Source organism: Hyla sarda, unplaced genomic scaffold (genome assembly GCF_029499605.1).
Source record: "Hyla sarda isolate aHylSar1 unplaced genomic scaffold, aHylSar1.hap1 scaffold_568, whole genome shotgun sequence".
NCBI classification, from domain to species: Eukaryota; Metazoa; Chordata; class Amphibia; order Anura; family Hylidae; genus Hyla; species Hyla sarda.
Window position 1 is genome coordinate 37,878 of NW_026610580.1, and position 14,472 is coordinate 52,349.

At 43.6% G+C, this 14,472-nt stretch overlaps 1 protein-coding gene across 1 annotated transcript; it reads right to left on the reverse strand.

Moving 5' to 3' along the window:
- Positions 1-1,164: 1,164 nt before the first annotated feature.
- Positions 1,165-2,326, reverse strand: LOC130340146 (uncharacterized). Its single transcript, XM_056554122.1, has 2 exons — positions 1,984-2,326; positions 1,165-1,897 (listed from the first exon to the last, which is right to left on the reverse strand). The coding sequence occupies exons 1-2, from the start codon at positions 2,106-2,108 to the stop codon at positions 1,297-1,299; spliced, it is 726 nt and encodes a 241-aa protein (XP_056410097.1). The 5' UTR covers positions 2,109-2,326; the 3' UTR covers positions 1,165-1,296.
- Between the last annotated feature and the right edge of the window lie 12,146 nt (positions 2,327-14,472).

Sequence of the window (14,472 nt, forward strand, 5' to 3'; positions counted from 1 at the left end):
TAGTATACATTCATATATGGGGTCAGTATATAGTATACATTCATATATATAGGGGTCAGTATATAGTATACATTCATATATATGGGGGTCAGTATATAGTATACATTCATTTATATGGGGTCAGTATATAGTATACATTCATATATATGGGGGTCAGTATATAGTATACATTCATATATATGGGGGTCAGTATATAGTATACATTCATATATATGGGGGTCAGTTTATAGTATAAATTCATTTGTGTGGACAAGTATATAGTAAATTTTTGTGTGGGGTCATTATTAGTGTTGAGCGGCATAGGCCATATTCGAATTCGCAATATATTTTTGCATAAGCAAAAATTAGCATAAACAAAAATTTGCATGGGCGAAAGTTACCATATGTGAAAAATTTGCATAAACGAAAATTTGCATATGCAAATTTTCCCATATGCGAAAATTTGTACGCCAGTCTCACACAGCAGTATTAGAGCCTTCTTTACACCACACAAGCTGGAAGCAGAGAGGGATGATCACTGTGATGTGTACTGTGGGGGGAAAAAAACAATATTCGTAATTTCGAATATATAGTGCTATATTGGTGAATATTCGCGAATTCGCGCATTGCGAATATTTGCGAGCAACACTAGTGTTGACCACCAGACGAAGGGGCAGCCGACACGCCCCCTCAAAAAAAGCGCTATAGCAGAGCCAGAGATATCCAAAGGCAGCGCTGCATCAGTCCCCCAAAAAATGTGAGTTCCTGGATTTAAATATCTATATTCAGGATGGCTGTTCGCATACTGCCAACTATTTTAAGGAGGTGGATGCAAACAGATACCTCGACTTTAACAGTTGCCATCTTAAATAATGGAAGAAGAACATTCCATTAGGTCAAATGAAAAGAATCCGAAGGAATTGTTCTTCCACACAAAAATACCTACAACAACTAGAGAACCTGGAGGATCGTTTTAAACAAAAAGGGTATCCCAAACCCCTTATACAAGGAGCACGCCAGAGAGTGGACGAATTAGAACAAAGTGCTTGCTTGAAAAATAATAAACAGGGTAATGCAGAGGGGGGTTATAATGATGAAATTGATTCTGTTTTTCTAACTAGGTATTACACTTCACACACCAATATTTTTTTTTACATTTTTTTTAATTTTTTTTTGTATTGGTAATATCACCAGCTCATATTATTGTGTCATGATTACTGGCACCATATGTAGTCCCCCAGTTATTCTTCTTTAGATGTTTTCCGTGTCCTGTGCAGTATCTCTCCCAGAAGTCCACTTGATGGCCCCCGTGGTGGTCTACACCCCGAAGTCATCAATTTTTACTCTAAGAGAGAGTGTGCAGCTGTTTCTGGAGACGGTCAACAATAACCTCTGCATGGTGGAATAATAGGTCACGATGTTTATCAGGATCAGTAGAAGCATCACCCACTCGATGATTATGATGGGGATTTCACGGATCTCGTCCCAGTCTTCATCATTATGGAATAATTCCTTTAATGTTTCATATCCAAAATAGAAAACTACACAGACAAAAGTCAGGCCACAGCAGGTGCATCTACTATGGTGGATGACTTTTTTTGCTCCTGGTAATTTATACATCTGGATGGACTGCCCAAGGTAGTATAAGGCTTCACATGTAATGGAAATTATCGTGCTGACAAAGTGTATCCTGGGATATTCTTCGGGGGACAATACATGCATAACAGCTGTGGAAAAACAGGAGGCCCACACAATGGCCAGCAGGATCCTCTGGATCAGGACCTGATGACCCCTGAACTCTTCAGTATGCATAACCATATACTTATAAATAAGAAAGGTTAGTACCAAAGTGCCAATGGACGTCCCTATGAATCCAATTCTGAATAATATGCTTTCGGGAAAGACATTTCCCACGTCACTGTGAAGGAAAAGAAACCAATGTTATTATGGATATTTCCTCACTCCCAACCCATGAAATAAGAATCATGTGCTTGTTTATCTTACCTGATGCTCATCAGTGGCGAGGCTGCATGGCCGAGGACGACCGTCATGATGTAGCTGGTGGCAAGCCAGGCCGCACACCAAAACGCCAACAGGAGGGGGACGAACCCCAGTCCTTTTAGCTCCATTTCAGACAAGTAGAAAAAGAAGACGCTAATCTCACTATTCTCACTAATCGCACTGGAACAGACTGAAGGCTCGGGCGGCTGTCAGTGGGATGTCAGGCCTCCAGCTGTCTATGACATCACATGTGACATGTCAGAATGACTGCTTGTTTCTTTGAGCTGCCATGATTTAGTATCTGCTATAGACAGAACCTGATGTTTTTACTATGGACCTTACAGACCTCAGAACCCAAGTAATTAGTGCAGGGGCTCCATTTTGATCATCTCATATTTCACATTATTTGAGTTCCAGGGCTCAGATACATTTGCACCCTCTATAGCAGTGGTCTTCAAGCTGTGAACCCCCCAACCGCTGCAGAACCACAACTCCCAGCATGCCCAGACAGCAACTTTGCATAAGGAAATAGTCTAATTAAACTTTTCTTATATATAGAATCCCTGAAATCTCCAATCTCTCCTTTTATTGGTTTATGATCTGTGTTACTTATTTGTAAAAAACAATGTTTCTGATTGTCTTCCCCCCACACACTTATGGGCTATCTCTTCAAACGACTTTATTTGACCTAAAGCGTATAATTGATTTACATAAATAAGCCCCTTTTCATCCAAAAGAGTGAATCTTTAATTTTAAGGAACTCTTTAAGTGCTTTATTCGACCATAATGAAGTAAAGTCAAAACTCCTTGTGATTTAAAAAATAAATTTAAGTTCCCCCCATACTTAATTATCTAGATATGCATGGGTGTAGTGAGTATCCCAGCTTCCAAAATCTCAAAAATATCCTTCATTTTTCAGAGGCTTTTTCAAAAATGAAAGAAGCGATCTGATTGGTTGCTATGGGCAACTCTGAAACTTTTCCTCTGGGCAGGTTTTGATAAATCTCCCTCTATGGGGGAGATTCATCAAGACCAGTGTAGAGGAAGAGTTGTGCAGTTGCCCATAGCAACCAATCAGATTGCTTCTTTCATTTTTCACAATGCCTTTGCAAAATGAAAGAAGCGATCTGATTGGTTGCTATGGGCAACTCAGCATATTTTCCTGGAAAAGTTTCTGAGTTGCCCATAGCAACCAATCAGATTACTTCCTTCTTTTTTCAGAGACTTTTTCAAAAATGAAAGAAGCGATCTGATTGGTTGCTATGGGCAACTCAGCAGCTTTCCCCATAGACCACAATGGGCCTACTGGTTTCAATGGGCAAAAAATCAGAGTTAATGCACTAGACACAGTTCTCTATACCATTAACCCCTTCCCGACCTATGACATACCTGTACGTCATGGGTGGCAAGGTGTTCCCGACCCATGACATACAGGTACGTCATGAACATTTTTGCCGCTACTCGCGGCATCCCGCAGCGCCCGGTAAGATGGTGGCTATCACTGATAGCCAGCCATCTTACCATGCGACCACGGGGGGTTTCATCCCCCACCCCCCCCAGCGATCGCTGCTATCAGCTGGTCAAATCTGACTAGCTAATAGCAGCGTTTCGCTATCAGAATATTTAGCAGCGCGGTGTGTAAGTCCCGATCACGGGGATCGGGACACACACCGCTCTGCTAAGTGTCCCTTACCCATCCCCCGGCATCACTTACCCGACCATGCGGTGTCCCGAGTGGTCCCGTTGCGAGCGACGTCCTCCAGGCGGTCCCGGCGGCGCTGCGTCCCGGAGGTGAGTTTCCGGCAGCAGTGCGGCATCTTCATTGGCAGCAGTGAGATCGCCGTAAAGCGATCTCACTGCTGCCTCTGGGAGTTTCAAAACGGCAACTCCCAGCATGCCCAGACAGCCTTTGGCTTTCTGGGCATGCTGGGAGTTGTAGTTTTGTAACATCTGGAGGTCCACAGTTTGGAGACCACTGTATAATGGTCTCCAATCTGTGCTGTTCCAGATGTTGCAAAACTACAACTCCCAGCATGCTCAGTCTGTCCAGGCATGCTGGGAGTTGTAGTTCTCTAACATCTGGAAGAGCATAGATTGGAGACCATTATACAGTGGTCTCCAAACTGTGGACCTCCAGATATTGCAAAACTACAACTCCCAGCATGCCCAGACTGCCCAAGCATGCTGGAAGTTGTAGTTCGGCAACATCTGATCCTTCAGATATTGGCGAACTACAACTTCCAGCATGCTTGGGCAGTCTGGGCATGCTGGGAGTTGTAGTTTTGCAACAACTGGAGGCACACTAGTTGGGAAACATTGTCCGTTTCCTACCTCAGTGCCTCCAGCTGTTTCAATTGTTGCAAAACTATAACTCCCAGCATGCACTGACAGACCATGCATGCTGGGAGTTGTAGTTTTGCAACAGCTGGAGGCACACTGGTTTGGAAACGCTAAGTTTGGTTTCAAAACACTTGAAAGTTTATTACTTAACTTAGTGTTTCCAAACCAGTGTGCCTCCAGCTGTTGCAAAACTACAACTCCCAGCATGCACGGACAGCCAAAGGGCATGCTCGGAGTTTGCAACAGCTGGATGTTTGCCCCCTCCCCCCAATGTGAATGTACAGGGTACACTCACATGGGCGGAGGTTTACAGTGAGTGCTGCAAGTTTGAGATGGCGCAAAATTTGCGCTGCAGCTCAAACTCCCAGCGGCAAACTTGCTGTGAACCTCTGCCCATGTGACTGTACCCTAAAAACACTACACTACACTAACACTAACCTAAAATAAAAAGTAAAAAACACTACATATACACATTATCCCTACACAGCCCCCCTCCCCCAAAAAAATGAAAAACGTCTGGTACGCTACTGTTTCCAAAACGGAGCCTCCAGCTGTAGCAAAATAATAACTCCCAGTATTGCCGGACAGCCATTGACTGTCCAGGCATGCTGGGAGTTTTGCAACAGCTGGAGGCACCCTGTTTGGGAATCATTGGCATAGAATACCCCTATGTCCACCCCTATGCAAATCCCTAATTCAGGCCTCAAATGCGCATGGCGCTCTCTCACTTTGGAGCCCTGTCGTATTTCAGGGCAACAGTTTTGGGACACATATGGGGTATTGCCGTACTCGGGAGAAATTGCCTTACAAATTTTGGGGGGCTTTTTGTTCTTTAACCCCTTATGAAAAGGTGAAGTTGGGGTCTACACCAGCATGTTAGTGTAAAAAAATAATTTTTTTACTCTGACATGCTGGTGTTGCCCTATACTTTTCATTTTCACAAGAGGTAAAAGGGGAAAAAAGATCCCCTAAATTTGTAATGCAATTTCTCCCGAGTATGGAGATACCCCATATGTGGGCGCAAAGTGCTCTGGGGGCGCACAACAAGGCTCAGAAGGGAGAGTGCACCATGTACATTTGAGGCGATTTGCACAGGGGTGGCTGATTGTTACAGCAGTTCTCGGAATCAGAATGATAAGTAAAAGCATTCCAGAGTTATTAATGTTTAAAGTGACAGTGGTCAGATTTTCAAAAAATGCCCAGGACCTGAAGGTGAAAATGGGCTGGGTCATGAAGGGGTTAAAGGGGTACTCCGGTGAAAACCTTTTTTTTCTTTTAAATCAACTGGCTCCGGAAAGTTAAACAGATTTGTAAATTACTTCTATTAAAAAATCGTAATCTTTCCTGTACTTATTAGCTGCTGAATACTACAGAGGAAATTATTTTCTTTTTGGAATGCTCTCTGATGACATCACGAGCACAGTGCTCTCTGCTGACGTTTTTATAATAATAATAATAATAAGTCTTTATTTATTGTTGTCCTTAGTGGGATTTGAACCCTCTCCAGCTCCACTATATCTTTCTTGTACACTGGTGCTCAGTACTGTACACAGTACTCTATGTGAGGACTGACTAGTGATTTGTACAGCGGTAGCATTATTTCCTTGTCGTCGGCATCTATGCCCCTATTGATGTACCCCATGATTTTATTAGCCTTGGCAGCAGCTGCCCGACACTGGTCACTACAGCTAAGTTTACTGTTACCTAAGGCTCCTAAGTCCTTTTCCATGTCAGTCGTCCTAAGTGTTCTTCCATTTAATACATAATCCCAGCTCGGATTTTTGCATTACCTTACATTTATCAGTGTTGAACCTCATCTGCCACTTCCCAGCCCAAACCTCCAACCTATCCAGATCCATTTGTAACAGTGCACTGTCCTCTATAGTGTTTACCACTTTACAGAGTTTGGTGTCATCTGCAAAGATTGCTACTTTACTATTCAACCCCTCTGCAAGGTCATTCATGAATATATTAAATAGGACAGGACCCAAGACGGACCCCTGTGGTACCCCACTAGTAACAGTCACCCAATCAGAATAAGTACCATTAACCCCTTAAGGACACATGACGTACTGGAACGTCATGTGTCCACTCCCGATCTATAACGCGGGGCCCCTTCCTGCCTCCTCGCTGTCCGATCGCCGAATGACAGCTCAGTGCCTGAGATCCAGGCATGAGCAGTCATGCGGCAGAATCATCGATCACTGGTTTCTTATGAGAAACCAGTGATCAATGTAAAAGATCAGTGTGTGCAGTGTTATAGGTCCCTATGGGACCTATAACACTGCAAAAAAAAAGTGCAAAAAAAAAGTGAATAAACATCATTTAACCCCTTCCCTATTAAAAGTTTGAATCACCCCCCTTTTCCCATAAAAGAAAAAACACAGTGTAAATAAAAATAAAAATAAACATAAATGGTATCGCCGCGTGCGGAAATGTCCGAATTATAAAAATATATCGTTAATTAAACCGCACGGTCAATGGCGTGCGCGCAAAAAAATTCCAAAGTCCAAAATAGTGCATTTTTGGTCACTTTTTATATCATGAAAAAATGAATAAAAAGCGATCAATAAGTCCTATCAATGCAAAAATAGTAGCGTTAAAAACTTCAGATCACGGCGCAAAAAATGAGCCCTCATACCGCCCCATACACGGAAAAATAAAAAAGTTATAGGGGTCAGAAGATGACAATTTTAAACGTATAAATTTTTCTGCATGAAGTTATGATTTTTTCCAGAAGTGCGACAAATTCAAACCTGTATAAGTAGGGTATCATTTTAATCATATGGACCTACAGAATAAAGGTAAGGTGTCATTTTTACCGAAAAATGTACTACGTAGAAACGGAAGCCCCCAAAAGTTACAAAATGGCGTTTTTTTTTTCAATTTTGTCTCACAATGATTTTTTTTCCCGTTTCACCGTAGATTTTTGGGCACAATGACTGACGTCATTACAAAGTAGAATTGGTGGTGCAAAAAATAAGCCATCATATGGATTTTTAGGTGCAAAATTGAAAGAGTTATGATTTTTTAAAGGCAAGGAGCAAAAAACGAAAATGCAAAAACGGAAAAAACCCCGGTCCTTAAGGGGTTAATAAACACCCTCTGTTTCCTATCATTGAGCCAGTTACTTACCCACTTGCGCACATTCTCCCCCAGCCCAAACCTTCTCATTTTATGCACCAACCTTTTATGTGGAACCGTATCAAATGCTTTGGAAAAATCCAGATATACGACATCCAGCGATTGCCCCTGGTCCAGTCTTGTGCTCACCTCCTCATAAAAGCTGATCAGGTTAGTTTGACAGGATCAATCCCTCATAAATCCATGCTGATACAGGGTCATACATTTATTTTTATCAAGATATTCCAAAATAGCATCTCTTAGGAAACCCTCAAACAATTTACCGAGGTTAAACTAACAGGTCTATAATTCCCGGGGTCACCTTTTGACCCCTTCTTAAATATTGGCACCACATTTGCCATGCGCCAGTCCTGGGGAACAGTCCCTGTCACTATAGAGTCCCTGAATATTAAAAATTGGGGTCTGTCTATTACATTACTTTTTTTTTATTTTAATATTAAACAATTACAAAAATACATTGTACAAATCCGATAAAACAACATCACCAATCGGAAGAAAAGCAAAAGCCATAGAAGCCAAATCCATACTTGTTTACATCCAAGAGTATGTCTAATCAAATTTGCCCATCTTACCAATAGCTCCCAGCAGTATAAACTCTATCGTACGAGGTACCTTCACAGGGATTTTACTTTCTACCTCTTTTATTACAGATTCCCAGAAAACAGATATCTTCTCACACGACCAAAAACTATGTAAATAGTCCGCCTCTTCCAAACCACATTTAACACACTGTGAAGTGATTCTCACCCCTATCCTATATAAATGAAGCGCGGAATAGTGGGTCTTGTGTAATATCTTAAATTGTGTAATTTTATGTTCCATATTACGAGAAACCTTGCTTATATTTTGGGCCATAATGTCCCAATCTTCCTCAGACACAGTACCCACTATTCCGGACCATTTGTCTTTAATTCTGTCGATCCCCCTTACTCCAATAATCTTATTTAATTTCTTATACAAAATTGATATTCCTTTTTTTTTTTAAAGTGCTCTATTTGAGTTAGTGCTTCTATGAAATTGTGTTTCTGTGCTACATATATCTCCTTATCTATCGTGTTATGGACTGCATGACTAACTGGCCAATAGTACAGCCAATCGTTATCACTAATATCATACCCCCTTTTTATGTGCTCAAATGAAAAGAGTTGTCCTTTATCAAATAATTGTTCCAGTCGTTTTATACCCTTACTATCCCAAAAAGTTGACTCACACTTCACCAATTCTTTAAATTTATTGTTACCCCATAGGGGTGTGAACCCAAAACTATTTCCTACATGTAATTCTCCCTTTAATCTTTCCCATACTTTCCTATATTTATACAATAACATCGTGTTATTTGACCCACTCTCCTCATAATCATCTCATTCCAACACCTCATATATGTTCACTTTCTCCTTATCTACTACAATCTTCTCCAGATATCTAAAATTTCTCCAATTCACGATTCGTACCAACTGCGCGGCCATGTAATAAACAAAGAAATTGGGCATATCCAATCCCCCCCTATCTCCAGGGGCCATAAAATATCTGTACTTCAGACGAACACTTTTTCTTCCCCATAACAATCTACCCAGTATCACTTCTATCTTCCGGAACCAGCATTTGCCGATCCACACTGGCGAGGCAGCAAGAAAAAAAAGGATCTGTGGGAGGACCACCATTTTTATTATCGCCATCCTTTCTGACATAGAGAAGGGCATTTTAATCCATACTTCTACTCTCTTCGCTAAACTATTCAAAAGGGGCAGTATATTGTTAATCACAAACCTATCATTGGTGGCTGCTATTTTTACTCCCAGATAATGGAAACATTCATTTTTTTTGAACACGGATAGTCTTCCCACCGTCTCCCCCATATCTTCATCCAGGGGGAGCATAGTAGATTTACTCCAATTTATGTCCAACCCAGATAGAGGGGCAAATGCCTCGAACATTAATAATACGATGTATTTTTTCTTGTGGGTTAGTTACAAAAAGGAGGATATCATCTGCAAATAACAAGATCTTACTCTTCTCTCCATTTACTCCAAATCCCTCATAAACATCATTATCTCTTATCCAAGCCGCTAAGGGTTCAATATAAATTAAAAATAAAAAGGGTGAGAGGGGGCAGCCCTGCCTTGTTCCTCTACTTAGTTTGAATGGGTAGGAGGGAGTTCCATCCACCACTACACCCGCCTCGGGGTTAGTGTATAGTAGCTGAATATAACTCAAAAACCTCGGGCCCACCCTAACCCTCTTCAAAACTTCCCAGAGGTATTCCCACTCCACCCTGTCAAAAGCTTTAGTAGCATCCAATGACAGAATGGAGCGGGGGCCCCGGGATCCACTCTGGATTGCTTCATACACCTGGTGGATATTGTCATGAACCGTTCTTCCTGACCTAAACCCTCCCTGGTCACCGCCCACCACTACCTCCACTACTTTATCCAATCTCCTTGCCAGTGTTTCGCTATTATCTTTATATCTGTATAGAGCAAGGAGATAGGACGATATGAGCCCAAATCCAAGGGATCCTTATCTTTTTTCCTAATGAGTCTAATATTAACCTCACACATAGATTTAGGGAGAACCCCCCCCCCCCCCTCCAGGATTCATTAATGATACCCAGCAGTTTTGGAAGTAGCAGAGTTGAGTATATTCTATATATCTAGAAAGGAATGCCGTCAGACCCAGGGGATGTATTCCCTTGGATTGATGCCAATGCCTCCTCCAATTCCTGGAGGGAGATTGGGTCATCCAGGGAGTCCCTGACATCCTCTGTCAAACTTGGAATATTAATTCCCCTCAGGAATTCCTCTACCTCCGCCCTATTAATATCGCTGCCCATATAGAGATTGGAGAAAAAAGAGCCAACCATTTGGGCTATTTCTTCTCTATCTGTGGTTATGCTGCCATCCTCCCTCCTCAGAGCCATAATACCACATTCGTCGCCTTGATTTTTAAGTAATCTTGACAGTGTCTTATTTGGTTTCCCTTTCTCAAAGAAATTAAATTGCCCACTGAAGATTAGTTTATTTTGTGCCTTTTTAAGTAGATATTCTTTATATTCCTCTTGAGCTGCCTTCAGTTCTAACAGCTGTTCCCCCCACTATCCTCTTCTGTCCCTGTTTCTAATGTTGCCACTTTACTATTCAGTACTGATTCTTCCTGTGAGAATTCCCTTTTTTTTTTTTTAATTGATTCGCCCTATATATAGGCCCCTCAAGTATGCCTTCATAGTATCCCATACCACCTGAGGGTTTGCGGACTTATGATTAATCTCCCAGAATGCCTCTATTTCCTGTCTAAACCAGTCCTGGTCGCCCACTAATTCAATCCAGTGGGGGTTGAGCCGAAAGCCCAACCTTTTCCCACCCATTACCTTACCTCCAATTTCCACCACCACTGGGCAATGGTCCGATAGGGTTTTAGCTTTATACTGCACCCTGCTGGTCCAGGTCATTGCATTCTTATCACACAGTCATAAGTCAATTCGGGAAGCGGTGTTATATGAGGTACTAAAAAATGAGTACTGTCTTACTCCTGGGTTTAGTTTCCACCACCCATCAACCCAATTCATCTCTCCACAGTATCTCGCCAATGCTGTTTCGTTCCCCCCTACATTCCTACCTAATTTGTATCTGTCCATACTAGGGTCCATTACATTGTTCAAATCTCCAACTATCCATAATGCCGAATGTGTCTTACTTTCGCTATAGCTCACGAGGTCCCTCAGAACATCCACTCTAAAAGATGGAGGAATATAAACAAAAGCCAAGATGACTGCCCTATCTTCCCATATTCCATAAAGAAATACATATCGACCATACTTATCTACCTTTGCATTCTTAGTCTCGAATGGTACCCTCCTGTGAACATATACTGATACTCCCATGGAGTAGGAAGAGAGTCTGGAGTGGTATTCTTCTTTGGCCCACTTCCTTGGAAGTATCTGCTCATCTCTTGACCTATGGAACTCAACTAAACATATGATCGCAGGAAGGCACCTCCGAATATAATCGAAGATTGCACACTTTTTAATTCTATCCGACATACCTCGTACGTTCCAGGCTAATAATTTCAGCATAGATATATTTGCCTAAGAGAAAAAAGAAAAGAGAGAAGAAGAAGAGAGAAAAAAAAAACCTCTTTTGATCATCCCGTGCCATCCCTCCCTCCTTTCCCTTTCCCAACATCTGTGTTCCCATAGGGGGCACAGACTGCCCTTCCTCAGTTTCTTCCACCGCCAAGACCGAGTACCTAGAGCCTGTTTTACTAGGGGAGAGATCCTTCTGGGTTCTAGTTTTTATACCCACAGCTGGAGACTTCCATATTTTATCCAATTTACCCATAGCCCCCTTATCTTTTTGTGGCGAGCTACCCCCTGATCTTCTGGGGTTCACCTTAGGGGCCATTTCACCCACTATTTCTCTTCACTTTATATTTGTGGGGTGTATGTATCACTACGGGGATATCACGGACCAACTTAGCAACTTTATACACCATAGGCCCCTCCCACTCGAGAATTTAAATCCCGTTATTTACAGCATACAAAAGTAAGAATTCACAGTCCCATATGGCTCTGGGGAGCGCTTAAAACCTAGGGTATCACACCCTGATCCAGAAATATCCACCACCAAATATAGCATACTAATATGCAACTACGGAATCATTAGTGTATTCACGCTCCCCCTGGTAGACAGTGCAATCACCCCCCAGAGTCACTGATCTTATTGGGTCCAGGGAGGGGTCCAATTTCATGAGAGAGGAATTCTGCTAAGACCAAGTTGTTCAATTTAGTCCATGAGTCCCGGTTTCTCCAAATCGCTAGGAGGAGTGACCAGGCAGAGAGTCAGGCATCCAATATTGTCCATTCCACATGGGGCCAGTGCAAGGGGCTGCTGCTGTTCAGAATATTGCTGGGGTATTAATCAATGGTTTCACCGGCTTCTGCACTGTTAGATATTCATCACATGTAGCGTCTGATCGTTTTACTCAGCTCCACTCTCCTTCCACAAGAAAGGGTCTGGGCCAGTCTATCCAAATCCCAGCAAGGAGTAGCGGAGTTCCACACATGCCCCTCAACACCTCCGCGTCTGTCTATTACATTACTTAATTCCTTTAGAACATGGGGGTGAATGCCATCTGGACCTGGTGATTTGTCTATTTTGATTTTTTGTTGGTGGCACTGTACTTCTTCCTGGGTTAGACAGGTGACCTGTACTGGGGAGTTTACCTTATCACACTGTATTTCACCTGGCATTTCATTTTCCTCAGTGAATACAGTGGAGAAGAATTTTAGTATATTTGCTTTTTCCTGATCCCCAATTATAATTTCTTCCTCATCATTTTTTAAAAGGCCAACACTTTCATTTTTGACCTTTTTGCTATTTATATACCATATATACTCGAGTATAAGCCGAGTTTTTCAGCACGATTTTTCGTGCTGAAAACACCCCCCTCGGCTTATACTCGAGTGAACTCCCCCACCCGCAGTGGTCTTCAACCTGCGGACTTCCAGAGGTTTCAAAACTACAACTCCCAGCAAGCCAGGGCAGCCATCGGCTGTCCGGGCTTGCTGGGAGTTGTAGTTTTGAAACCTCCGGAGGTCCGCAGGTTGAAGACCACTGCGGCCTTCAACATCATCCAGCCCCCTCTCACCCCCTTTAGTTCTGAGTACTCACCTCCGCTCGGCGCTGGTCCGGTCCTGCAGGGCTGTCCGGTAAGGAGGTGGTCCGGTGAGGAGGTGGTCCGGGCTGCTATCTTCACCGGGGGCGCCTCTTCTCCGCGCTTCCGGCCCGGAATAGAGCCGTTGCCTTGACAACGACGTATCTGCGTCGTTGTCAAGGCAACGTGACTATTCTGAGGCCGGGCCCGAAGCGCTTAGAAGAGGCCTCCCCGGTGAAGATAGCAGCCCGGACCACCTCCTCACCGGACCACCTCCTTACCGGACAGCCCTGCAGGACCGGACCAGCGCCGAGCGGAGGTGAGTACTCAGAACTAAAGGGGGTGAGAGGGGGCTGGATGATGTTGAAGGCCGCAGTGGTCTTCAACCTGCGGACCTCCGGAGGTTTCAAAACTACAACTCCCAGCAAGCCCGGACAGCCGATGGCTGCCCGGGCTTGCTGGGAGTTGTAGTTTTGAAACCTCTGGAGGTCCGCATGTTGAAGGCCGCAGTGGTCTTCAACCTGCGGACCTCCGGAGGTTTCAAAACTACAACTCCCAGCAAGCCCGGACAGCCGATGGCTGCCCGGGCTTGCTGGGAGTTGTAGTTTTGAAACCTCTGGAGGTCCGCAGGTTGAAGACCACTGAGGGCGAATGATGAGAAGAGGATGATGAAGGGGGGGGGGGGGTGTGGGGATGATGAAGGGGGGTGGGGATGATGAAGGGGGGGGTGTGGGATGATTACAAGGGGATGATGAAGGGGGGATGTGTGGGATGATAAGGGGATGTGTGGGATGATGACAAGGGGATGATGAAGGGGGGATGTGTGGGATGATGACAAGGGGATGATGAAGGGGGGATGTGTGGGATAAGGGGATGTGTGGGATGATGACAAGGGGATGATGAAGGGGGGATGTGTGGGATAAGGGGATGTGTGGGATGATGACAAGGGGATGATGAAGGGGGGATGTGTGGGATAAGGGGATGTGTGGGATGATGACAAGGGGATGATGAAGGGGGGATGTGTGGGATGATGACAAGGGGATGATGAAGGGGGGATGTGTGGGATGATAAGGGGATGTGTGGGATGATGACAAGGGGATGATGAAGGGGGAATGTGTGGGATGATAAGGGGATGTGTGGGATGATGACAAGGGGATGATGAGGATGTTAATGACGGGTCTGGATGATGACAGGGGGGGATGAGGTATTTCCCACCCTAGGCTTATACTCGAGTCAATAACTTTTCCTGGGATTTTGGGTTGAAATTAGGGGTCTCGGCTTATACTCGGGTCGGCTTATACTCGAGTATATACGGTAATTAAAGAACATTTTGGAGTTAGTTATACTCTCTTTGGCAAT

What these genes read in the sequence shown, in the direction of transcription:
- LOC130340146 (XM_056554122.1), bottom strand. Translation starts at nt 2,108, where the DNA reads ATGGAGCTAAAAGGACTGGGGTTCGTCCCCCTCCTGTTGGCGTTTTGG. An exon ending in TCGCCACTGATGAGCATCAG is followed by an intron (nt 1,898 to 1,983) that starts GTAAGATAAACA and finishes TTTCCTTCACAG; the next exon opens with TGACGTGGGAAATGTCTTTC.